General features: G+C 46.7%; 1 protein-coding gene across 1 annotated transcript in view; it reads right to left on the reverse strand.

Annotated features, from left to right (window-relative positions):
* Window positions 1–237: 237 nt before the first annotated feature.
* Window positions 238–25,291, reverse strand: part of LOC145351981 (LIM domain-containing protein 1-like) — a 52,946-nt gene continuing 27,892 nt past the window's right edge. Inside the window, exons 5-8 of the mRNA XM_080201830.1 lie at window positions 21,776–21,906; window positions 8,211–8,262; window positions 5,629–5,697; window positions 238–2,021 (exon numbers count right to left, since the gene is read on the reverse strand). Of these exons, the coding sequence (XP_080057956.1) occupies window positions 1,887–2,021; window positions 5,629–5,697; window positions 8,211–8,262; window positions 21,776–21,906 (387 nt within the window). The 3' untranslated portion in view covers window positions 238–1,886. The remainder of the gene's footprint in view (window positions 2,022–5,628; window positions 5,698–8,210; window positions 8,263–21,775; window positions 21,907–25,291) is intronic.

A 25,291-nucleotide genomic window follows, 5' to 3' on the forward strand; every position in this document is an offset into this window, starting at 1 on the left:
GAGACTTCTTACTGTGTAGATGCAAGGAAGATATTTCCACAAGCACAATTTTCCCATTTCTTGTACGCAACCAGAAGGGGAGTTAAAAATCTGAACTCAGACATTCTTTCGGAAGGGACTGGAGACAATTTAGCTTTAATTTGTTGATTCAATTGAGACATATGTGAAAATAAAAGTACATTCCAACATGGTTTCTTAATTAAGAATTTTTTTGTGATTTACAATGAAATTAATTTTTTTTATATTATGTGTCAGTTTATTTTGCATGAAGGAACATTAAAACACAAATTATGATAAACCTTTCTCATTGAGAACCATGGACAATTATAAACTAATTCCTGCAGAGGGCTGGCATGGTCACAATGGGACAAACGGTCTCCTTCAGTGCGGCAACTATTCTGTTATTCCAGAAGAGGCACATTCTCGAGTTGTCCCAAAATTTTAAAAGTTCTCTTAAGACCAAAATAGTCATTTTTTTATTTAGTAACAGCTACAATGCGAGTTATTGTGTTATACGCACAGTTACAGTCTTGAGGAACCCACAGAAGTTTCCAGGAAACCGGGAGTCAAATTTTAAAGTTTGGACGCCATATGGGATGGCACAGTGGGACAATGGTTACCACTGCTGCCTCACAGCGCCAAGGACCCGGGTTCGATTCCCAGCTTGGGTCACTATGTGGAGCTTGCACGTTCTCCCCATATCTGCCTGGGTTTCCTCCGGGTGCTCCAGTTTCCTCCCACAGTTCAAAGGTGTGCGGGTTAGGTGGATCGACCATGCTAAATTGCTCCGCAGTGTTGGGGGGGGGGGTACTAGCAAGGGTAAAATGCATGGGGTTATGGGAATAGGTGGGATTGTGATCAGTGCAGACTCGATAGACCGAATGGCCTCCATCTGCACTGTAGGATTCTATGATTTCAACATTGGAGCAGCAAAAAAAAAACCAGGAAAGCTGATTGACAATTTTTTTATGACAGATACATTTGCCTGGCAAACAACCTTAATCAAAGAGCAGAAAACAGCAGTATGGACAACTGCAGACCCTTTAAGCAGTTCCATTTCCCTAAATGGGTTACACTTCACCAATGTGCCAACCAGCCATGCTTTTTTTAAAATCCTTTCTTAGGACATGGGTGTCAGAAGCAAGACCAGGATTTATTACCCATCCCCAACTGACCTTGAACTGAGTGTCTCACTCAGCCATTTCAGAGGGCACTTTAAGAATCAACCACATTGCGGTGGCTCTGGAGTCACACGTAATCCAGACCAGGTAAGGATGGCAGATTTCCTTCCCCAAAGGACATTAGTGAACCAGATGGGGTTGTTACGACTGGTGCCCATGAAACTAATTTACAATTCCAGATTCTTAATTAATTTAATTAAATTCCACCAGCTGCCGTGTTGGAGTTTGAACCTGTGTCTCCAGAGCTCTCGTCTGGGTCTCTGGATAACCAGACCAGTGACAATACCACCGTCTCCCCATAAATCATGTTAATGTCGCACCAGACCACTCTATATAGACCCTTTCCTGTTCCGGGAATCTAATTACGTGACAAATCCTGTTTCAATACATGAAACCTCTTTTTAACAAAAAATGTGCATCCTTTATAACATTCATGTAAAGCTAACTTCAATACAATTTTACATTTTAGTAACACTGCAGTTCCATAAAACAGGGGTTCTCAGATCAGCCTCTTTCTTTTCTAATGTTGTAACTTATCAAAGTGTATTTGCAGCGATGTTGCTCATTGAAAACCGGTGTCCTCTTCTCCTTTATTCCTCTTCAGTGGGTAAGAACGTCACTGCCATTCCGAGTGATCACACTTAGAAGTTTCAATGCTTCAGTGTCAGTCTAAGCAGACTTGCATTGAGCCTCTTGTTGTCGCCTCTAGTATTTGGATGGGTAGGCGGAGCCCGGGATCCCGCTGTCAATGTGTTGCAGGTGGCAAGCGTGGCAGAGCAAGTGTCCATCCAGTGGGTAGCAACGGTGATCCTCCTCATCATTCAGCTCCATGCCACAGTCCTAGAAACAAGGAGGGGGGTGAGGAATGAGCATTGGCACAAAGTTAGACTGGAGTGGCGGGGGGGGAAACGGGGAGCGGTGTGGGGGAAGAAACAGGTAGGAAATTGATGTGGGGCGGGGACCAACTGAACTGTTCATATATTAGAACAAAACCGATTGCTTGGGGAGATAATTCAATAGTCAACGGCACTGATGACGAGCCCAGTCCTGCAGAGAAAGTGCCTCTGTTCTCAGCTCCCCTGTCAGGCCGTCTCAGGGTCACTGAATCATTTTAAGGCAGAGGTGGATAGATTGTTGGCTAACAAGGGAGTACGAGCGGGCAGGAAAGTAGCATTTGTCCAGCCCTATCAGAATGTTACACTTTTCAATGAGATCCTCTCTCTTTTGGGGCGGCACAGTGGTCAGCACTGCTGCCCCACAGCTCCAGGGGTCTGTCTGTTCAGACTCAGCACATTCTCCCCATATCTGCGTGGGTTTCCTCCGAGTGCTCCGGTTGCCTCCCTCACTCCAAAGATATGCAGGTTAGGTTGATTCGCAATGCTAAATTGCCCCAAGATGTGTAGGTTAGAGGGATTAATAGGGTAAATATGTGGAGTTATGTGGAAAGGGCCTGAATGGGATTGTTATCAGTGCAGACTCGATGGGCCAAATGGCCTTCTTCTGCACAGTAGGGTTTCTATGATTTCTTTGAAATTGCACTCAACACTAGCCCAATCTCTCCTCATGTGATAATCCTGCCATCCCAGGAATCAGCCTGGTGAACCTTCGCTGGGTAGTATATCCTTTCTTAGGTAAGGAGTCCAAAACTGCGCAGTACTCCAGGTGTGGTCTCACCAAGGCCCTGTACAGCTGCAGTAAGACATCCTTGCTCCTGTACTCAAATACTCTTGCGATGATGTTAACATACTGTTTGCCATCCTGATTGCTTACTTTGCCTGCACGCTTGCTTTCACTGACTGATGCACAATGACACCCAGGTCCCTTTGGTTGGGAAATGTTGATGTACAATCACCGTTTAAAAAATACCCTGCCATTCTGATTTTCCCACCAAAGTGGATAACTTCACACTTATTCATGACATACTGCATCCCACTCACTCAACTCATCTAAACTACCTTGAAAACTTTTTTACTTGCTCCTCGCTACTTACAATTGCACTTGGCTTTGTGTCATCAGCAAACTTGGGGAATATGATACTTGATTCCCTCCTCCAAACCATTGACACAAGATTGTGAATAGCTGGGGCCTAAGCACTTGTCCCTGGGGTACCCCACTAGCCTTACACTCTGAAAGACCCATTTATTCCTACTCTCTTGTTTCCTGTCTGCTAACCAATTCTCAATATATTACCACCAATCCCACGTGCTTTAATTTTGCACGCTAACCTCTGATGTGGAACTTTATCAAAAGCTTTCTGAAAATTAAAATATACAACATCTACTGGTTCATAAGAAATAGGAGCAGGAGTAGGGCATCTAGCCCTTCGAGCCTGCCCCGCCATTCAATAAGATCATGGCTGATCTGTCGCTGCTCAGTTCCACATTCCCGCCCTCTCCCCATAACCCTTAATCCCCTCGCTTATCAAAAACCCATCAACCCGCGTCTTAAATATATTTAGCGAGGCAGCCTCCACCACCTCAACGGGCAGAGAATTCCAGAGATTCACCACCCTTTGAGTGAAGAAGTTCCTCCTCAACTCCGTTCTAAACCGCCCCCCCCGCTTTATCTTGAGGCTGTGCCCCCTAGTCCTACTGTCCTTTCTGAGCGGGAAGAGTCTCTCCACTTCTATCCTATCCATCCCATTCATCATCTTATATGTCTCAATGAGATCTCCCCTCATTCTTCTAAACTCTAACGAGTACAAGCCTAGTTTATTCAGCCTCTCCTCATAGCTCAACCCCCTCAACTCCGGTATCAGCCTAGTAAACCTCCTCTGCACTACCTCCAAGGCCAAAATATCCTTGCGCAACTACGGCGACCAAAACTGCACACAGTACTCCAGCTGCGGCCTCACCAATGCCCTATACAGCCACAGCAAGACCTCCCTACTTTTATATTCAATCCCCCTCGCTATGAAGGCCAGCATCCCATTCGCCTTCCTGACCACCTGCTGCACCTGCAGGCTGGGTTTTTGCGGCTCATGCACAAGGACCCCGAGGTCCCTCTGCACCGTCGCCTGCCGCAGTTTTTTGCCACGTATGTAATAGTCCTTCCTACCATTATTCCTACCAAAGTGGACCACCTTGCACTTACCAACATTAAATTCCATTCACCCTTATCTATTCTATTAGTTACGTCCTTAAAAAACCCCAGGAGGTTTCATGAACCTATGTTGACTTTATCTAATTCTGCTGATATTTTCTAAGTGCCCCGTTATTGTATTCTTTACAATAAACTCTAGCATTTTCCCTCCTACTGTTGCTGGGCTAACCAGTCTGTAATTCCCTGTTTTTTTTTCCCTCCCTCCTTTTCTTAAATAGCAGGGTTACATTTTCTACCCTCCAATCTGCCAGGACTGTTCCAGAGTCTGCACTGGTTTGACAAAGAACACTGACTATTACTGAAAAAGAAAGGCACGTCGAAGCTTTTCGCCTTGCACCCATCAGAACAATTTGCAAGAAAACAGCAATTTATAATGTATGAGAAGAGGGTGCAGATTGGTTGGCAAGTGGACTCTGATTGGTAGGGGTGTTGCATGGAGAATGCACCAGTTGATGCTGACTAACAGTTAACTGCCATGCACTGTTTGAAATTTAAACCATGCAGCTTGACCCTGATTGATCAAGACATTGCCCTGAGCAATAAGTAGCAAATGGTTGTCACTTATTTATTTTATCTGAAAAAGGCTCAATGTGTCTATATGTTCTTTCTGTCTGTGAAGAGCAGTGCCCTATCTTCCTGGCTGACAGCAGGCATCTATGTGATGTGAAGATCATCAAACTTGGTCCACAACTCAAAGGGTACGAGACACCCCTGTTTCCCGGAATACTCCATAGGCTTCAGTTGGGGTGGGGGGGGGGCAGCCATAATCTAACTGGATGCTAGAGTGGACTCGAAGGGCTGAATGGTCTCCTCCTGTTCCCATGTTCCAAACATACATGGACATTGATGGATTTGGGATCCAAACAATTCACTTGCTGCAACTGGTGGAAGCGAGGCTGTTTCCCTTAGCGTGAGATCACTGAATGGTGGAACTCAGCCCCTGGTTTAAATCAAGTTTTTACCCACTTCCGTCGATTAGGATGAGGGAACGCAGAAAACGGGGCCCAGCGCTTTCTCTCAACCAGTTCCCAAAGCTGATCGGAGCAGTTGGACTTGGGCAACCAAATCCTTGCATTAAATTGTGAGGAGGAATTGGGATTGGACGGAGCTGGTTTGCATTGGGAGCGGATGGCAGTAACAACATTCAGATTCAAATTCCCAGAGTCACACGGACACGTAACTCACAAAGACATGGCAGAAGGATTGGGCTTTGCTTTATACAATCACTGCTAGCTTCAAATACCTTTACGTTAAACCCATTCTTCCTCGGTTAGGTTATGTTAATATTAGATTTACCGTTACGTTAATCGTCCAGTTACCTGTCACTTTAAATTGGCGAACATACCTCACACTGATAGCATTCCACATGGTAATCTTTATCCATGGAAACAACACGGATTGTTTCGTCAGAGCCCTGTGGATACAGAAGGATCGAAGTTAAACATCTGAAAACAATTACTTCCTCTTCTATAATCTTCTTGTATCGAACCTGGCCAGTAAGAGGCATTGGGGATCAGCTTCCAGGCAACACTCTATAACAGGATGCCCAGCACTCTCTCCTGGAGCTCACATCCCGAGGAAAGTGAAAGCACAAGAAAAGCAGGAGGCCATTCAGCCCATTCAACACACAATGAAATCATGGCTCATCTGTGAGCTAACGCCATATAATTCACCTTTGTCCCATACCCTGGATCCCCTTTAGTTAACATCAATCTCAGGTTTAAAGTAAGTTATTGAAACAGCATCAATTGGGCAGGCGATGGCTGAGTGGTATTATCGCTAGACGATTAAGCTAGAAACTCAGCTAATGTTCTGGGGAGCCGGGTTCGAATCCTGCCACAGCAGATGGTGAAATCTGAATTAAATAAAAGCAGTATCTGGAATTAAGAATCTACTGATGACCACGAAATCATTGTCGGAAAAACCCATCCGGTTCACTTATGTCCTTTAGGGGAGGAAATCTGCCGTCCTTGCCTGGTCTGGCCTGGCCTACATGTGACTCCAGAGCCACAGCAATGTGGTCAACTCTCAACCATCTTCTGAAGTATCCCAGCAAGCCACTCAGTTCAAGAGAAACCAAGGATGGGCAATAAATGTCAATGACACCCGTGTCCCACGAATGAACAAAAAAGAATATGTGGAAGAGAGTTCCAACTTTCTCCCACCCTGTGTGTGTAGGAATGTTTTCTCATTTCTTTCCTGAAAGGTCTGGCTCCAGTTTTCAGATTCTGTCCCCTGCCCCCAACCCCGGGTCCTAGACTCCCCAATGAGCAGGAACAGTTTCTATCTATCTATCCAAAACTTAAACCATATCTCTCTTTAATCTTCCAGAATACAACCTGCATTTGTGTAATCTCTCCTCATGATGTTACCCTTGGCGCCCAGGTATTGTTCTGGTGAAGCTACACTACGGGGGGGCATGGTGGCACAGCGATTAGCACTGCTGCCTCACAGCTCCAGGGACCCGGGTTCAATTCCCGGCTCAGATCACTGTCTGTGCAGACTCTGCACATTCTTCCCATGTCTGCATGGGTTTCCTCCCACAGTTTGAAAGATGTGCCGGTTAGGTGAATTGGCCATGCTAAATTCCTCCTCAGTGTACCCGAACAGGCACCAGAGTGTGGCGACTAGGGGATTTTCACAGTAACTTCATTGCAGTGTTAATGTAAGCCTACTTGTCACACTAATAAATAAACGTTAAAGTAAAGTAAGTAAACAACACTCCTCGTGGACTGCAGCAGTTCAAGAAGGCAGCTTCTGTCAAGGGCTGTTTGCATGGATAATAAAGGTCAGCCTGGCCAGTGTTAGCCCACATCCCAGAATTGAATTAAAAGGCCAATGTTGCCTTCTTAAGCTGTGGTTGCCATAGTGACTCCAGGTGTGGTCTCACCAAGATATCCATATCCCCTCTCCCTCCCACACCCCAGCCATATTCGAGCCTCTGAGCATCCATTAGCCTTTTGAACTGGTGGGATAATCATGGTCGGTGATACTCACTGCTGATGCCAACCGACACGGCCCCAAGCAAGGACGCAACATCCCAATGTGTTCAAATGCACAGAGCTCAGCGGCGCACTTCTCTCTCGAGCCACTGAGAGGCGCCAGATCCAAGGTTTGAAGTTCAGAGACGGCACTGAGGAACATCAATCATTCGCAGGAATAGGATTTTAATTAACATTCGACCCGCACAGAATTATTGGACTAATTCCATGCTGGTTCCCCCCCCCCCCCACATTTCTGGGGGCACACAGATCTGTGCTCGAGAACCTCTGGAATGTCGCCATTTGGACAAGAGGCCAAACGGTTGTTAGGAATTAGAAATGGGATGCTGTTAATGTGGGAAGATGCCCCTAAGTGAAGTCTGCAAACAGGCTTATCTCATAACAGGATAACATATTGATATACTACAATAAGAGTGTGTGACAAGACCAGTGTTATCTTGATATTGAACAATTGAGGGAGTTGCCCATTTTGGGGTTACAGCAAACTGTGAGAGGATGAAACTTTAGTTTACTTTATTGATTAGTGTCAAAGCAGGCTTACATTAACACCGCAATGAAGCTGCTGTGAAAATCCCCTAGCTGCCACACTCCGGCGCCTGTTCGGGTACACTGAGGGAGAATTTGGCATGGCCGATCCACCTAACCGGCACGTCTTTAGGACTGTGGGAGGAAACCGGAGCACCCGGAGGAAACCCACGTAGACATGGGGAGAACGTGCAGACTCCACACAGGCAGTGACCCAAGCTGGGAATCGAACCTAGGTCCCTGGCGCTGTGAGGCAGCAGTGCTAACCCACTGTGCCACCTTTAGAATGAGGAAGAATAGTGAGTGAAATGGGGCATAAACTTGCTCTAACTTCAGTGATTGTCTTAAGTTACACTTTGTGCTAAAATCAAATTAGACACTTCTTCAGTGCAGTACTGACCTCTGCTGGTAGGATGGCTTGACCGCACGCTGCACATTTTGGGGCCAACACTCTGAAATGGAAAGAGTAAGCAGACAAACACAAGGTGTTAAATATTTATCCACACTGGGCTATGAGACACAGCCACAGTACAACCACGTTCATAGATTCCAAACCAATTGGCAAAGTCAAAACTGAGACACAGAGCTTTACTGAGCGGGTTTATTCAGTCTCACAGCTCTCTTCACACCCAGCACTCAAACCAGCCTCCCATCCACTGTCCCCATCACAACCCCTTTTGTTTTCATTTTATTTACTGTTCTCTACCTTTTATTTCTTTATTTTTCTCCCCTCCTCCCACTCTTCTCCTTTATTTTGTTCCCTCTTTGCTTCCCTTTTTTCTCAATTTTACCTCTTCCCAACCCATCTCCCCTCCTCTCCCCACATCTCCATCTGTCACAGTTTACCCTCTAATTTCAGCTTCTCAGCCGTTTGCCCATTCACACCCTTTATTCTCTCTACAGACTGCCATTAGCAGCCTTTCCCCTTGCTTTTGTGGCTACAACTTATCTTTCATTCCCTCCCCCTGCAGTATAAATATCTCCCACTTTCTATGCCTTTTAGCTTTGACAAAGGGTCACCTGGACTCGAAACATCAGCTCTTTTCTCTCCTTACAGATATGCTAGACCTGCTGAGATTTCCCAGCGATTTCTCTCTGGCTCCCATCCATTGACACTGTCTACACTTCCCGCTGTCTCGGAAAAGCAGCCAGCATAATTAAGGACCCCACGCATGCCAGACATTCTCTCTTCCACCCTCCTCCATCAGGAAAAATATACCAAAGTCTGAGGTCACGTACCAACCAAATCAAAAACAGCTTCTTTCCTGCTGCCATCAGACTTTTGAATGGATCTATCTCGCATTAAGCTGATCTTTCTCTACATCATAACTGTGACTATAACACTGCATTCCGCACTCTCTCCTTTCCTTTTCCCTTATATATTTTATGAACAGTATGCGTTATCTGTACAGAGTGCAAAGAAACAATACTTTTCACTATATCCCGATACATGTGACAATAATAAATCAAATTAAAACTCAGTGTCCCAGCTATCCCCTATTTACACTCTTTTTGAGTAAACAAACAGCAATAAATCACAAATTAAATGAGGGGGGGGAGCACACTGGTGACAGACCCTGGAGGGGCAGTCCCCTATTAATATATGCTTCAGGTACCTAATTAAATAATGCCTCTCACTTGTTTATGCTACCCCACAGTGCCAGGGACCCAGGGTTCAATTCCCAGCTTGGGTCACTGTCTGTGTGGAGTTTGCACATCCTCCCTGTGTCTGTGTGGGTTTCCTCCAGGTGCTCCAGTTTCCTCCCACAGTCCCAAAGGTGTGTGGATTAGGTGGATTGGCCGTGCTAAATTGCCCCTTAGTGTCAGGGGGACTAGCAAGGGTAAGTGCATGGGATTGTGGGGATAGGCTTGGGTGGGATTGAGATCGGTGCAGACTCGATGGGCAGAATGGCCTCCTTCTGTATTTATATGATTGTACCAATATAATTCGCATACTATTAGCATACCAATTTAGAGAGACAGACAGGCAGACACAGAATTGACTATTCTACTGCACACAGCTAGCAAAATTTGGCAAAATATTCAAAACCTAACCCGATTTTTTTTTACCATTGTGTCACCGTGCGCTAATCTTGGAAAGAATGATCATTTAATTGATATACAACACTTTCCTTCCATTAAAAGAGGATGCATCAGCAATCCAGCACAATAAATACCCCAGAATGGGTATAACACCCATCACTCAGTCCAAATAAGTTAAAGTGAACTCATGTTTATTGCGCTATTCACTACAAATAAAACATCTGAAGCTCATTTTCTGCTTAACAGAACAAGAAAACAGTAAAGGAATTAAGGGTTATGGTGAGTGGGTGGGTAAGTGGAGCTGAGTCCATGAAAAAATCAGCCATGATCTTATTGAATGGCGAAGCAGGCTCGAGGGGATAGGTGCTCCTAGTTCTTAAAACGTTTGTACAATCCAAGAAAGTCAGCTGAAGTTGGACATTGGTGTGGCTTTGTCATGGAGGAGTCAGATATTATTCACAGCTTTGCAATACTAATCTCTGCCTGATGCACACGCAGACTCGGAGTGAGTTAGAACTCTGTTACTAGATGTTCCACACGCCGCAATGCAGAATCTCTGTGAACGCCCAGATCAGATGATAGATATTGGCATCGGGATGAACAAGCTCAGCACTGGGATTGGCGCACTGGGGGCATAACCCAGCCTTCACTTTGCTGCAAAATTGCAGCATTGGGGGGGTGAGAAAGATGTAAAATACTCCCACCGCAATGGCTTCTGTTCATCCCAAATAACACTGGCATCCAGAGGTTGCCAATCTTGTGGTTCACTCCGGCCTTCCTTAGCTCAGAGAGAACGGAACAAACTCCATTCTCTCGGCACAGTCGCTGAGACTTTCCAGCATTTTCTGTTATTGTTTCAGATTCCACTTCAGAGCATGAATTCTCTCCTCCAACTTCACCCCATTTCCATTCATTTTATCTTATTTATTTCTACATTTTAATTTTTAGAAAAAAATTCATTTCTTCCATCATTTCTTTTTATCACTTTTTTTTAAATCTTGCTTTCCATCCTTTTCACTCCCCCACAGTCTCCACCCCCCCCAATCCACTAGTGCCACCTGTTACCTGTCTCAGGTTGTCCTTTGTCACACTGCTCACCTTTATTCAGCTACTTACACATTCTGATCTCTTAACGGCGGCTGTGAGCACCCTTCCTAGCCCCGATCACCAACATTTACATTCCCTTTGTCCATGACATCTTTATCAATTGCCCTAACCCCTCACTCCCACTCCCCCCACCACCTTCTACCATCCTTACAGTATAAATCCTGTCCTATTTTCTTTTGATTTCAACTCTGATGAAAGGTCATCCAGACCTGAAACACTGGCCCGAGGGTCTGCTCCTCTTCCTGTCTCGTGTGTTCTGGTTCATATCTGCCCTTCGTAACTCATTAAAAACACTTTATTCCTGTCCATTCACAGCTCCGACCCTCAAACCTCTGGCTTCACACTGGCCAGTTCTGTCCATGTGGCCGAACCCCTCCCGGTTACACCACCCAAACAGGCCCAGAGTCAGATTTTAAAACAGTTTAATTTAACCCAACAAAAATCCAGTACTTTCTGTCCATTTTGCTCTGTTCTCACCAGAGGAAAAAAAAAGCTTGGTTTTATTTGACTAGCTTATCCCAATTCCAACCAGTGACACTGCTGGCTTCTTTAGTTTCTTTCAAAATTTGTGCATCTTCCAGTCTTTTGATCAAAATGAACGGAGGATCAGCTGGGGAAACTGTGGTTCCTGGTCTGGGGCCAGATTGATTTAACTTCCCTGGGGTACCATATTAAACAGGCCCGGAGGTAAGAGCAGATAGATTCAGCCTTGGGGACCATTCCTGGCAGCGAGTGCCTGGCTGCCAAAGTGGGTGGCATATGATCAGATCCTCTCTGGAGAGAGAGACAAGACCCCATACATCGCCCACCCACAGCTGCCCCGAGGAAGGCGATAAGGTTACAATACTCTCCATTTTCACACTAATATTAGGTGGCGTGTGGTAATACCTCTGCGTTAGCACTCCAGAGGCCCCAGGCTTATGTCACGGACGTGGGTTCAAATACGAACGAACCCTTTTAGCAGCTGGGTTAGGCCACGTGATAGGATCGTGGCTAATCCAATTCTAACCCCAACGCAACATTCTTACCCCTGGTAACCTTTCACCCCCTCAGTCGTCAAGAATCTGTCTACCTCTGCCACCACGATATTTAAAGACTCTGTCTCAACCACCTTGTGAGGAAGAGAATTCCCACAACCCTGAGAAAAAAAGTATCCTCGTCTCTGTCTCAAATCAGCGACCCCTTATTTTTGAAGAGTGACCCCCCGTTCTCCCACAAGAGGAAACCATAGGAATTAGGAGCAGAAGTAGGCAAATTCAACCAGATTATGGCTGATTGCTTCCTGGTCTCAGTTTCCCATATCCACTAATTCCTTTCTTTATTAGAAATATATCTCTCTCCTCTTGAAGCCATTCAATGCTTAAGCCTCCATCGCGCAATAGGGCAGCGAGTTCCACAAACTCACCCTCCCCTCTGCGAAAAGTAGCTCCTCCTGATCTTAGTTTTAAATCTACCGTCTCTCAATCTCTTGTTCTAGATTGCCCCATAACAGGAAACATTTGGTCCACATTTACTTTATTAATCCCTCTTAAAATTTTATATATCCGGATCAGATCCCCTCTCATCCTTCTAAACCCCAGTGAACACAAGCCCAAACTGTTTAATCTCTCCTCATACATCAACCCTTTCATCCCAGGAATCAATCTGGTGAACCTCCTCTGAACTGTCTCCAATGCCACCACATCCACGCTCCAGGGTCCTGGGTTCGATTCCCAGCTCGGGTCTGTGTGGAGTTTGCACATTCTCCTCGTGTCGGCGTGGGTTTCCTCCAGGTACTCCGGTTTCCTCCCACAATCCAAAGATGTGCGGGTTAGGTTGATTGGCCATGCTAAGAAATTGCCCCTTAGTATCCAGGGATGTGTCGGTTAGAGGGATTAGTGGGTATAATGTGTAGGGATATGGGGGTAGGGCCTGGGTGGGATTGTGTTCGGTGCAGACTCGATGGGCCGAAGGGCCTCTTTCTGCACTGTAGGGATTTTACGATTTCTATCCTTCCTCAAATAAGGAGGCCAAAACTGGACACAATACTCCAGATGTGGTCTCACCAACACCTTATGTAAAACTCAAACATCCTCTCCACACCCCCCCTGTCAACAGCCCTCAGGATCTTTGTTGTTTCAATCAAGTGAAAATAAATTTGAAATTTAAATTCAATAATTAAAATCTGGGACTGAAAGCTAGTAACGGTGCCCATGAAACTATCATCAATTGTCACAAAAAGGTATTTGTTATCACTTAGGGGAAGAAATTTCCATGTGATTGGCTCTTAACTGGCTTGCTGGGCCATTTCATTCAGTTCAAGATGCCAGCGTTGCCCTTATCAGAAGAATAAAACTGAGGATTCTAGAACATGGGCCCAGTAATGAACAAACAGCTACTCAGACCAAGATGGTTTGGATGTTTTTTTTATTCATTCATGGTCTGTGGGCATTACTGGCTGGGCCAGCATTTATTGCCTATCCCTAATTGCCCTTCAACTGAGTGGCTTGCTTGGCCATTTCAGGGGGGCATTTAAGAGTCAACCACACTGCTGTGGCTCTGGAGTCAGAGGTAGGCCAGACCGGGTAAAGATGGCAGATTTCCTTCCCCAAAGGACATGAGTGCACCAGATGGGTTTTTATGACAGATTTTTTTTTTGTATTGACTTCAGATTTCACCATCTGCAGGGGTGGGATTCGAACCCGGGTCCCAGAGCTATCCTGGATTGCGAGTCCAGCGGTAAAACCTTTACAGGGATGCCTCCCTTGGGGGTATCCACGGCACTGCTCGGAGGTATGGGAGGTGAAGTTGGCCATTTGGGCTGCAGTTAACTGGATGAGGTGACTGATTTCCTGAATCTTAGTGCATTGTGGGGAGGTGATGGTCTGGTGGTATTATCGCTAGACTATTAACCCAGAAACTCAGCTAAAGTTCTGGGGACCTGGGTTCGAATCCCACCACGGCAGATGGCAGAATTTGAATTCCATAAAAAATATCTGGAATTAAGAACCAACTGATGACCCTGAAACCATTGTTGGAAAAACCCATCTAGTTCACTAACATCCTTTAGGGAGGGAAATCTGCCATCCTTACCCGGTCTGGCCTACATGTGACTCCAGAGCCACAGCAATGTGGTTGACTCTCAACTGCCCTCCATGGGCAACTAGGGATGGGCAATAAATGCTGGCCCAGCCAGCGATTCCCATGTCCCACAACGAATTTTAAAAAATTACAGGGGACGTTAGCAGTATTGTTACTGCACCAGCAATCCAGAATTCTGGACTGAATGCTCCAAAGGCAGAAGTTCAAATCCCACCATGCCAGCTGGAGGAATTTAAATTTGATTAATAAATAAATCTGGAATAAAAAGCTGTCTATTCGTATCTGCAAAATGACCCAGAAAGTCACTGACATCCCAACGCCCTCCAGTAAAAGCAATCCATCAGTTTGGAACTAAAACATGAAGAATCCAAACTCAGAGGCTGTGGGGAAGGCGAGACTTCCAGCAAATCGCACATATCCACAGTCACCAGCTCAGTCAGAGTTTAGCAGAATTCCTTCATTAATGGCACAGTCACAGCGGCGACTTGTAACATGAAGCAGACATTGAAGCAAATTCGCAAAATATAAATCACACAATTGAGCAACTGGGAACAGAAACACTCAAATCAGCAGTTCCCTGTTTTAAATCATCGACAGCAGCTCCGAGACAGGCACCCTGGCCAGTTCTTGCATTCCTCCCAGTGGCTTATCGTAGACCAGATCTCATAGTGGAGTGGGAGTGGGGAGGGAGCGAGGGAGTGGGGCGGGAGGGAGGGAGACAGGGAGCGGGGAGAGAGGGAAGGAAAAGGGAGGGCCTTATGGAAAGGCCACTTTTGCCTGACTTTCAGACCAGACATTAAAGCAGATCCCAAGGCCCTGTTCCAGAAAGAGATGGGTGCTCCCCCAGGGTCCAGACCAATCGATACGCCGCAAGCAACCTTACTGATGTTGGTCATTGCCAGGTTGCTTTTTGTGGGTTCTTGCTGTGCAGAGGTCGGCTGCCACATTTCCTGCATTTCAACAGTGACCACAGTCCAGAAGTGGTTCACTGGTGATGACGGGCTTTGGATGTCCTGAGGCTGTGAAAGAGAGACTGTGAGCGGGCGCGAGAGAGCGTGAGAGAGAGTGGGAGTGTGAAAGAGAGAATGAGAAAGCACGTGAGAGTGTGAGAGCATGACAGTGTGAGAGAGAGAAAGTGTGACAAAGAGAGTGAGTGAGAGTGTGAGAGAGAAGAGAGAGCGAGAGAAAACAAAAGAGAGATAGACTCTCTTGGAGTCTGAATGAGCTTCAGAACTCCAGGCTGATTTACTCTTGAGTTGGAAGTAAGATATTTTTGTGCTTTGGTGTCTATCTGCTCTTTCAGTTCTCCATCCATCTGCCAGAGCTCTGAATTCTCTCTCTCCCTGCCCTGTCACTCCCCACCTTGGTTTTCTTTCTTTCCTCCATTCTCCTTCCCCAATCATTCCATATTCCATACCCCACCCTGCTTTTGTCTCTCTCTGACTTCCTCTTTTTCCATTATGATCTCAATTTCTCTCTGGATATCTACATATCTCTCTTTCGTTCTCTCTTGCTCTCTCCCATGACAATGAATGGTGTAACCTTCACTGAATCCCCCACTACTAACATCCTGGGGAAACAGCATTGACCAAACATTGAACTGGACCAGCTATATAAATACTGCGGCTACAACAGCAGGTTGGAGGCTGGGAATTCTGTGGCCATTAATTCATCTCCTGACTTCCCAAGGTCTGTCAACCATCTGCAAGGCACAAGTCAGGAGTTGATGCAACATTCTCCACTTGCCTGAATGAACGCAGCTCTAACAACACTCAAGACACCGTCCAAGACAAAGCAATTTGCTTGATGAGTACTTCAACATTCACTCCCTCCATCACTAATGCACAGTGGCAGCAGTGTGTACTATCTACAATGTGCGCTGCTCACCAAGGCTGTTTCAACCCCTCCGAAACCTGTGACCTCAAGGACAAGAGCAACAGATTCATGGGAGCACCATCACCTGCAAGTTCACCTCCAAGCCACTCACCATCCTGATTAGAAAACAAGTAGCAGCAGGAGTAGCCACCAAGACCTTCAATACCATCATGGCTATGCCAGCCTCAGCTTCTTTCCTACACCCTATCCTCATAGTCCTCTATTCCTTCACTGTCGCTGGAACTCCCTCCCTAACAGCACTGTGGGTGCACCTACACCACATGGACTGCAGCGGCTCAGAAAGGCAGCTCACCACCACTTTGTCATGGACAATTAGGGATGGGTATGCATGCATGTGACACACCCATTCCATAAACTATTTTAAAAACATTGATATTAGAAAGCAGGCAAGTGTGTAAGGAGCTGTCGCCAGCGTCTATCCACTCTCTGTGAAGTGCAGTAAACGGAAGAAGTGATTCTGTTATTGGCAGAACCTAAATCTAAACTCAGCACAAAAGAAAAGGCACCATAAGCTGGCACTCACTCGGAGGATAAACCATTCACACTCCCTGTCCTGAGCCTGGCATCAAGGATTCCCATTAATGATCTGCAGAATAGAAACTCCAACACTCTTAACATAACCTGACAACTATGATGCACAGCAGGCAAAGCGGATTATTTTTCTCCGTGGAAAATGCTGGAGAGGATTACCACATTAACAACCGAAAGGGGGACGGTTTGAAATGAGAATAGATTCAGAAAGAATGTTCCCAATGGCGGGGGAGTCCAGAACGAGGGCTCAGAGTTTGAGGATAAGGGGCAAACGTTTTAGAACTGAGGTGAGGAGAAATTTCTTCACCCAGAGAATGGTGAACGTGTGGAATTCACCACCACAGAAAGTAGTTGAGGCCAAAACATTGTGAGATTTCAAGAAGAAATCAGATAGAGCTCTTGGGGCTAAAGAGATCAAGGGATACAAGGGGAAGGGGGGGGGGGCCAAGATATTGAATCCGATGATCAGCCATGATCAAAATGAATGGTGGAGCAGGCTCGACGGGCCGAATGGCCTACTCCTGCTTCTAGCTTCTATGTTTTTATATGTTCCTCTGAGGGGCAGCACTGTGGTTAGCACTGCCACCTCACAGTGCCAGGGTTCGATTCTGGCCTCGGGTGAAAGTCTGTGTGGAGTCTGCACATTCTCCCTGTGTCTGCGTGGGTTTCCTCCGGGTGCTTTGGTTAGGTGGATCGGCCACGCTAAATTGCTCCTTAGACCCTTAGCGTCCCAAGCTGTGTAGGTGAGGTGAATTAGCCATGGTGATTGTGTGGGGTTATGGGAGAGCGCCTGGGTAAGATACTCTGTCCGAGAGTCAGTGCAGCCAAATGGCCTGTTCAGCACTGTAAGGATTCAGTGATTAGTCAGACACTCCGAGGAGTCCAGAGGAATGTCATTCACGATGCGAGTAAATCGTTCCACGCACAGCACGCTCACTTGTGCGTTGGACCCGTTCAGGGTGGCGACAGATCAGCACGGCCTCCACCAGCGGGCAACGAATTTGAAACACAGCAGACACTGAGCGGAAACCCGAATTTCCACGATCTCTAATGTGGAAGATCAGCCCCACCCACAAAGCTGGCCACACACTCAGATCTGAATAGCCCAAGGCAGCAACATCCCACCGATCAGGTCCCTTCAAATCAAGGCCGGGAGTTTTTGTTTTTTTAAACAAATTGGCACAATTTAAAATACGAAAGAAATATTTAATTTGTGAGGAGCTGTCTAACATATACCAATTCACCTTCAAGATGGTTCCATATACCATCAAGTTTTTAGGTGCCTAGATCACCAACAAACTGTCCTCCATTGCAAACATATAGTTAAGAAAGCCCACCAACGCCTCTACTTTCTCAGAAGACTAAGGTGGGGATTACAGTAGCTCCCTACTTTCAGGGGGGCTGGCAGCCTGACCCCACTGGAGTGAAGGGGGGGTGGTGGTGGAAACGAAGGGGAGCAATTAGCATTTTGCCCCTTGAAGGAGGTATTGGCACTTTGCCACTTGGGCAGTGCCAGGGGTCCAGGCTGGCACTGCCAAGGTGCCGAAGCCCTCAGGGTCTCCTAGAGGGTTGGGCAGACAGTTGAGGTGCTCCCTGGGCATTGCCATCTTGGTAGCGCCAACCTAGACCCCCTGGCATTGTCCAAGAGGCAAAGTGCCAATGCCTAGGAGGCACCTTGTCACTGGCCACCGGGGCAGGGCCATGGGGATGGGGTAATCATTGGCGGTGGTGGGTCCTGCTGCAACTCTCACCAACTTTTACAGATGCACCATAGAAAGCGTTCTTTCCAGATGTATCACAGCTTGGTATGGCTTCTACTCTGCCCAAGACTGCAAGAAACCACAAAAGGTCGAGAATGTAGCCCAATCCATCACGCAAACCAGCCTCCCATCTATTGACTCTGTCTGCACTTCCTGCCGCCTCGGAAAAGTAGCCGGCATAATTAAGGACCCCAAGCGCCCCAGACATTCTCTCTTCCACCTTCTTCCGGCAGGAAAAAGATACAAAAGTCTGAGGTCACATACCAACCGACTCAAGAACAGCTTTTTCCCTGCTGCTGTCAGACTTTTGAATAGACCTACCTTGCATTAAGTTGATCTTTCTCTACACCCTCGCTATGACTGTAACACTACATTCTGCACTCTGGCCTTTCTTTCTCTATGAATGGTATGCTTTGTCTGCATAGCATGCCAGAAACAATGCTTTTCACTACATACTAATACATGTGACAATAATAAATTAAATCAAAATATAGTCCTTTTTAAAAGATGCATTTTCATTGACTTCAAATCAGATTATTCATGTGGTGGACTCAATACTTACTAAAGATACTTAGTCTTTATGTGATAAACCCATTTGAGCTGCATTGGTGAAATGATACCAGGTCACCCACTCTTACAAACATCAATCAATACACTGCAATGTTTGCTAAGAATACATTGTAATTACGCTAGCTAGCTGAGCAGATTTGGAAATAATTTCCTGTCTACTCATTATGCAAATAAGCATTCAGGCAAATATGTGAAGCAAAACTTCACTTCCGAGAAACAGTTTAATTCACACCCAGATGGCCAGCTGGAGACACTAAGCCACGAGATTTCCTTTTTTAAGAATCACGGTATCCCTACAGTGCAGGAGGGGGCCATTCAGCCCATCGAGTCTGCACCAACACTCTGACAGAGTCTCTTACCCAAGGCCCTTTCCCTGTAACTCCACACATTGATCATGGCCAATGCACCTAACCCGCACATCCGTTAGACAGTGGGAGGAAACCCACACAGACATGGGGGGAATGCGCAAACTCCACGCAGACAGTGACCCAAGCCGGGAATTGAACCCGGGTCCCTGGGCAGCAGTGCTAACCACTGCGCCGCTCGGTAAACATCTGACTCTGCACCGTTCAAAAGCTGAAGGATCGAACTGGCAACGTGCAATCATAAAACAAACACATCTCAGGCGTGGGTTGATATTTGCAAGTCTGAACACACAGAAGGGAGCTCAAAACGGACTGGCAGGATGACTGAATGATTTTTCAGCTGACTGTTCTATGCTCCGGATTAGCCCTCCCTACGTATGAACTACGTACGTTGTTTCCCCCTGCTCAACACTGCCGTTACCCTCTGGCTGAACCCTCCACACACCCGACGCAGGAACAGCGTTTCCCAAAGCTTGTGGGTTTACTATCAAAGAAACTGGTTGGATTTTAACCTGGTGTTGTGAGACTTCTAACTGGCCGAACCCACAAACACATCATCACCCACAAGTTTGTTTTTAGTCAAACCGTGGGGGTGATTTCTCCCATCACGCAGTGCTAATCTCCTGGTGCAGCTAGCCGGGTGGTTCAATCGGTACCCCATGAAGGGGGGGGTGGTGGTGGAAACGAAGGGGAGCAATTAGCATTTTGCCCCTTGAAGGGGGTATTGGCACTTTGCCACTTGGGCAGTGCCGGGGGTCCAGGCTGGCACTGCCAAGGTGCCGAAGCCCTCAGCGTCTCCTGGAGGGTTGGGCAGACAGTTGAGGTGCTCCCTGGGCATTGCCATCTTGGTAGCGCCAGCCTAGACCCCCTGGCATTGTCCAAGAGGCAAAGTGCCAATGCCTAGGAGGAACCTTGTCACTGCCCACCAGGCATGGGGCAGGGTCATGGGGATGGGGTAATCATTGGCGGTGGTGGGTCCTGCTGCCAATCTGCAAAGGGATTGGTGGGGAAGGGAGGGAGGCCAGTGATCGGGAGTGCAGTTAGGCGGGGCTGACCGGGGCTTTGAGGGAGGTGGAGGCTGAGCCGGACATGATCGGTGGGGGAGGTCCAACGATCGGTCTGAAGTGGGGGAATCACGTGGCTAGCGATGCGGGGTCGCAGAGTTGGCCAGTGATGGAGGCCAGTGGCGTAGGGCCACTGCACGTGCACCGATCTCGGCACTGACAGATCAGCGCATGCGCAGTGGCCTGCTCAGCACTAGGCTACCGGCCGCTCCAGCGGGAATAGGCACCATTCCTGGATTTTCAGTGTGATGCACAGAGTGTGGGAGATTCATTGTGAAAATCCCACTGAAAAAAACCAACGGGATTTACTCCAGTTTTCAGGCGAATTCGACACTTAGAATTTTTTTGGGAAAATTCTGGCCCATCATTTTTAATCTATATAGTTAAGCCGAAACAAAGACTCATTTCCTGAGAGACAGCACCAAGAGTTAATGCTGTATCTTCCCCAAGGAAAATTCAGCTTCTTAGGAAAAACAAAAACAGAAGAAAAAATTCTCCTAGAATAAGGCAGGCTCATTCAAGGTGGATTGGAGGAAGAATTTTTTTTCGCTCATAATTGTGAATTTTTAGAATTCTTTGCCCCAAAAAGCTGTGGAGGCCCAGTTCCTGAATATTCCCAAGGCTGAGATCGAGAAGTTTTTATTCAGTCGGGGAATTACAGGTATGGAGAGAAGTTAGGGAGTTAGACTTTGGTGAGTGTAAACTCAATCATTCAATGGCATAGCATGCTCAAGGGGCTGAATGGCCTCCACCTGTTCCTATTTCTTATTGTCTTAAAGTTTACACAGGGGGAAATGGTAGCATAGCAGGCATCTAGAGGCCAGGCTAAAGCTCTGGGGACAAGGGTTCAAATCCCACCATGGCAACTGGTGAAAGTTAAAATTTAATTAATCTGGAATATAAAGCTAGTCTTAGTAGCGGTGACCATGAAACTATCATTGACGTATCTGATTCACCATTGACCTTTTAGGGGAGGAAATCTTGGTCTGGCCTACATGTGACTCTAAACATACAACAATACAGTTGATTCTTAATTGCCCCCTGTAATGCCCAAGGGCAATTAAGAATGGGCAATGTAATAAATCTGCAGAGGCAGAAGTTCCTTCACCAAAATCCCCTTGTTTACAATCTCTAACAGCAGTACACAGAGTGCCATCCGTCTATTTCCGGGGGTGTCAGAGGGACTGACACTCCCGGTTAAACACAAGGCAAAGATTCCCTGATTGGAATATGGATGGGCCAATAGGCCCAATCTCAATGGCCTGACTGAAGTCATTGCAGGCAACAAATGTTGGCTTCATCAGTGATACTTGTATCCCAAAGAAAGAATCAAGACAAAAGAGTTACTACAACCCAGCGTTAACTGCTGGCTTTCAGCAACCATCCCAGACTTCCTACAGTGTATGGAAAGGGCAAATACCCACTGTATCACTTAGACCTAACCCCCACCCCCTTACTGACTGATCTGTTATTAGTGTAACACAGAGTAGGAAAGACAAGACGGCGAGAGAGGTTATTCATTCCACAGGGAAACTGCGCGTCTCTTACTTGTGATAGTCTCTGATGCAGTAGATTTTGTTCTCTGTATCGACTGTGAACGGGACCCCATCCAGACACTCATTGCAGATGACACAGCGGAAACATCCAGGGTGGTATGACTTGCCCAAAGCCTGGAGAATCTAACACAGACAACACGTGGTGAGAAACAGACCGCAGTCCCTCAGAGCCAAAACTGGTATTTCATACTCTGGCCGATGCAGGCAGCCTTTAGAATGATGAATTCAACTTAAGGGAATCCAAGCTGGCAGCAGCAAGGTGCTGAGTGGGTCACTGCACATGCACCAATCTGTCAGTGCCAAGGTTGGCACGTGTGTAGTGGCCACGCACTGCTGGCTTCCCGATCACTAGCTCCCCCCCCACAATCATGTCTGGCCCAGCCTACACCTCCCCTGATGAAGCAGCAGCACTCTGAAAGCTCGTGATTCCAAATAAAGCTGTTGGACTTTAACCTGGTGTTGTGAGACTTCTGACTGTGTCCACCCCAGTCCAACACCGGCATCTCCACATTGTCGGAATATGGCAAGTGATCTGGCTTTGGCTACATTGGGAAATCTACCAACCAGACTGCAGCACAGTTCATGTCTAAACTCCCTTTACTTTATGCAGGTTTCTTATCCTGAACAGGATGGCAGGAGGCAAACAATTTCCAAACATTACAGATTTCACAGTGGCACAGTGGTTAACACTGCTGCCTCTCTGCGCCAGGGACCCAGGTTCGATTCCGAGCCTCGGGTTACTGTCTGTGCAGAGTCTGCATGCCCCCCCCTCCCCGTGTCCGCGTGGGTTTCCTCCACGTGCTCCCAGTTTCCACCCACACTCCAACGGCGTGCTGGTTAGGTGGACTGGCCATGCTAAATTGCCCCTTAATGTCAGGGTGATTAGTTAGGGTAAATGCGTGGGGTTATGGGGATAGGGCCTGGGTGGGATTGTGGTCGGTGCAGACTCAATGGGCTGAATGGCCTCCTTCTGCACAATGTGGATTCTACGATTTGGAGGTTGTCTTGGGTACAGTGGTGTTAGCCTTTCTATCAGGGATTTCACACTGCCCTATAGGTCAGGGGTGGATCGATCAGACCCCTCAGTAGATATCTGTACCTTTAGCACATGGAAGTAGATTTTGTTTTTTTTTAAATCACTCCATTAAAAGCCAGAAAAGAACAAAGGCAGCCAACACAAAGAGGGTGAGATGTTCATCAATGCCAAGGCAAGCAATTATATCTACATAAGAACATAAGAAATAGGAGCAGGAGTAGGCCATCTAGCCCTTCGAGCCTGCCCCGCCATTCAATAAGATCATGGCTGATCTGTCGTGGCTCAGTTCCACATTCCCGCCCTCTCCCCATAACCCTTAATCCCCTCTCTTATCAAAAACCCATCAACCCGCGTCTTAAATATATTTAGCGAGGTAGCCTCCACCACTTCAACGGGCAGAGAATTCCAGAGATTCACCACCCTTTGAGTGAAGAAGTTCTTCCTCAACTCCGTTCCAAACCGCCCCCCCTTTATCTTGAGGCTGTGCCCCCTAGTCCTACTGTCCTTTCTGAGCAGGAAGAGTCTCTCCACCCCTATCCTATCCATCCCATTCATCATCTTGTACGTCTCAATGAGATCTCCCCTCATTCTTCTAAACTCTAATGAGTACAAGCCTAGTTTATTCAGCCTCTCCTCATAGCTCAACCCCCTCAACTCCAGTATCAGCCTAGTAAACCTCCTCTGCACTCCCTCCAAGGCCAAAATATCCTTGCGTAAGTACGGCGCCCAAAACTGCACACAGTACTCCAGCTGCGGCCTCACCAATGCCCTATATAGCTGCAGCAGGACCTCCCTACTTTTATATTCAATCCCCCTCGCTATGAAGGCCAGCATCCCATTCGCCTTCCTGACCACCTGCTGCACCTGCAGGCTGGGTTTTTGCGACTCATGCACAAGGACCCCGAGGTCCCTCTGCACCGTCGCCTGCTGCAGTTTTTCACCACGTAAGTAATAGTCCTTCCTACCATTATTCCTACCAAAGTGGACCACCCTACGAGAGCATCCAGACCAACTCATTAGCATTTAATCACCTATTTACCTTGCCTTTTTATTAAAGTGTGTGCGAGGACTGTATGTTTTAAAGAAAGTTAGACAGACAGTCCTTTTTCCTGAAGATGTGAAATTTCTTCAGCGTTGCGAATCTTTGGTACCCTCTATCCCAGAGATCTGTGATCTATCCCGGAGAGCTGTGTAAACTCACTCATTCAGTACGTTAACAACAGAACACGAGAAGTGTTGGCACAAAGAGAATTGGGGTACATGGCAATAATGGAGCCACGATTATTGAATAGCAGAGGAGGCATAGGGACCCGAGAGATCTAAAAGGTTTATTATTAATCACAAGTAAGCTTACATTAACACTGCAGTGAAGTTACTGTGAAAATCCCTCAGTCACCACACTCTGGCGCTTGTTCCGGTCAACGTACCTAACCAGCACGTCTTTCAGATTGTGAGGAAACCGGAGCATCCGGAGGAAACCCACGCCGACACGGGGAGAACGCGCAGACTCCACACACATAGTGACCCAAGCCAGGAATCGAATCCGGGTCCCTGGCACTGAGAGGCAGCAGTGTTAACCACTGTGCCACCTTCCTGATCCGGGTCAGAGTTGTTTTGCTCTGTGACTTTATCTGACAACTTGCCAAATGTGTCTGGTACAGAGTGTATAATTCCCTAACGAAACAAATAAAATACATGCATCGGACAGCACAGTGGTTAGCGCTGCTGCCTCTCAGTGCCAGGGACCCAGGTTCGATCCTCAGCTTGGGTCATTGTCTGTGTAGAGTCAGCACATTCCCCCCGTGTCTGTGTGGGTTTCCTCTGGGGGCACCAGTTTCCTCCCACAGTCTGAAAGATGTGTTGGTTTGGTGCACTGAAAATGCTAAATTCTCCCTCAGGTGTACCCGAACAGGTGCTGGAGCGTGGTGACTGGGGGAATTTTCACAGTAACTTCACTGCAGTGTTAATGTCAACCTACTTGTGATACTAGTAAAAAAAAGCTTTAAAACTTTGACTGAACCAATGAAAAAAAACAGCATATTTCCACTTGATATAAAAAAGAAACTAGCTTCTAATCGTACATTTGAATAATGTATCATCTTGTCGCAATCCAAAAGTCCTTGAATCTAAGGTGTTATCTATAACCACAATGAAGCTAAAGCACTCAAACAGTTTTGTTTGGGAAACCATAATGACTTTTTGTTAAAATAATCACTTGAAACCATGAAGTGCAGCATAATATTAGCCTTTTAGTTCACTATAAAAAAAACACAACTTCACTTAGTTTAATGTGGGAAAAAAGCCTAAAAACAAAGCAGACTTGATCCGATGGGAAAAGATTCGGAGCCTCAAAAGAGATCAGAGAATCCCTCCAGTGCAGAAGGTGGCCATTCGGCCACAATCCCCCCCATTCCCCGTACCCCCTCGTATTTACCCTGTTAATCCCCTGACACTAAGGCACAATTTAGCACG

Source organism: Carcharhinus amblyrhynchos, chromosome 2, assembly GCF_965287045.1.
Source record: "Carcharhinus amblyrhynchos chromosome 2, sCarAmb.v2.hapA, whole genome shotgun sequence".
Lineage (NCBI taxonomy): Eukaryota > Metazoa > Chordata > Chondrichthyes > Carcharhiniformes > Carcharhinidae > Carcharhinus > Carcharhinus amblyrhynchos.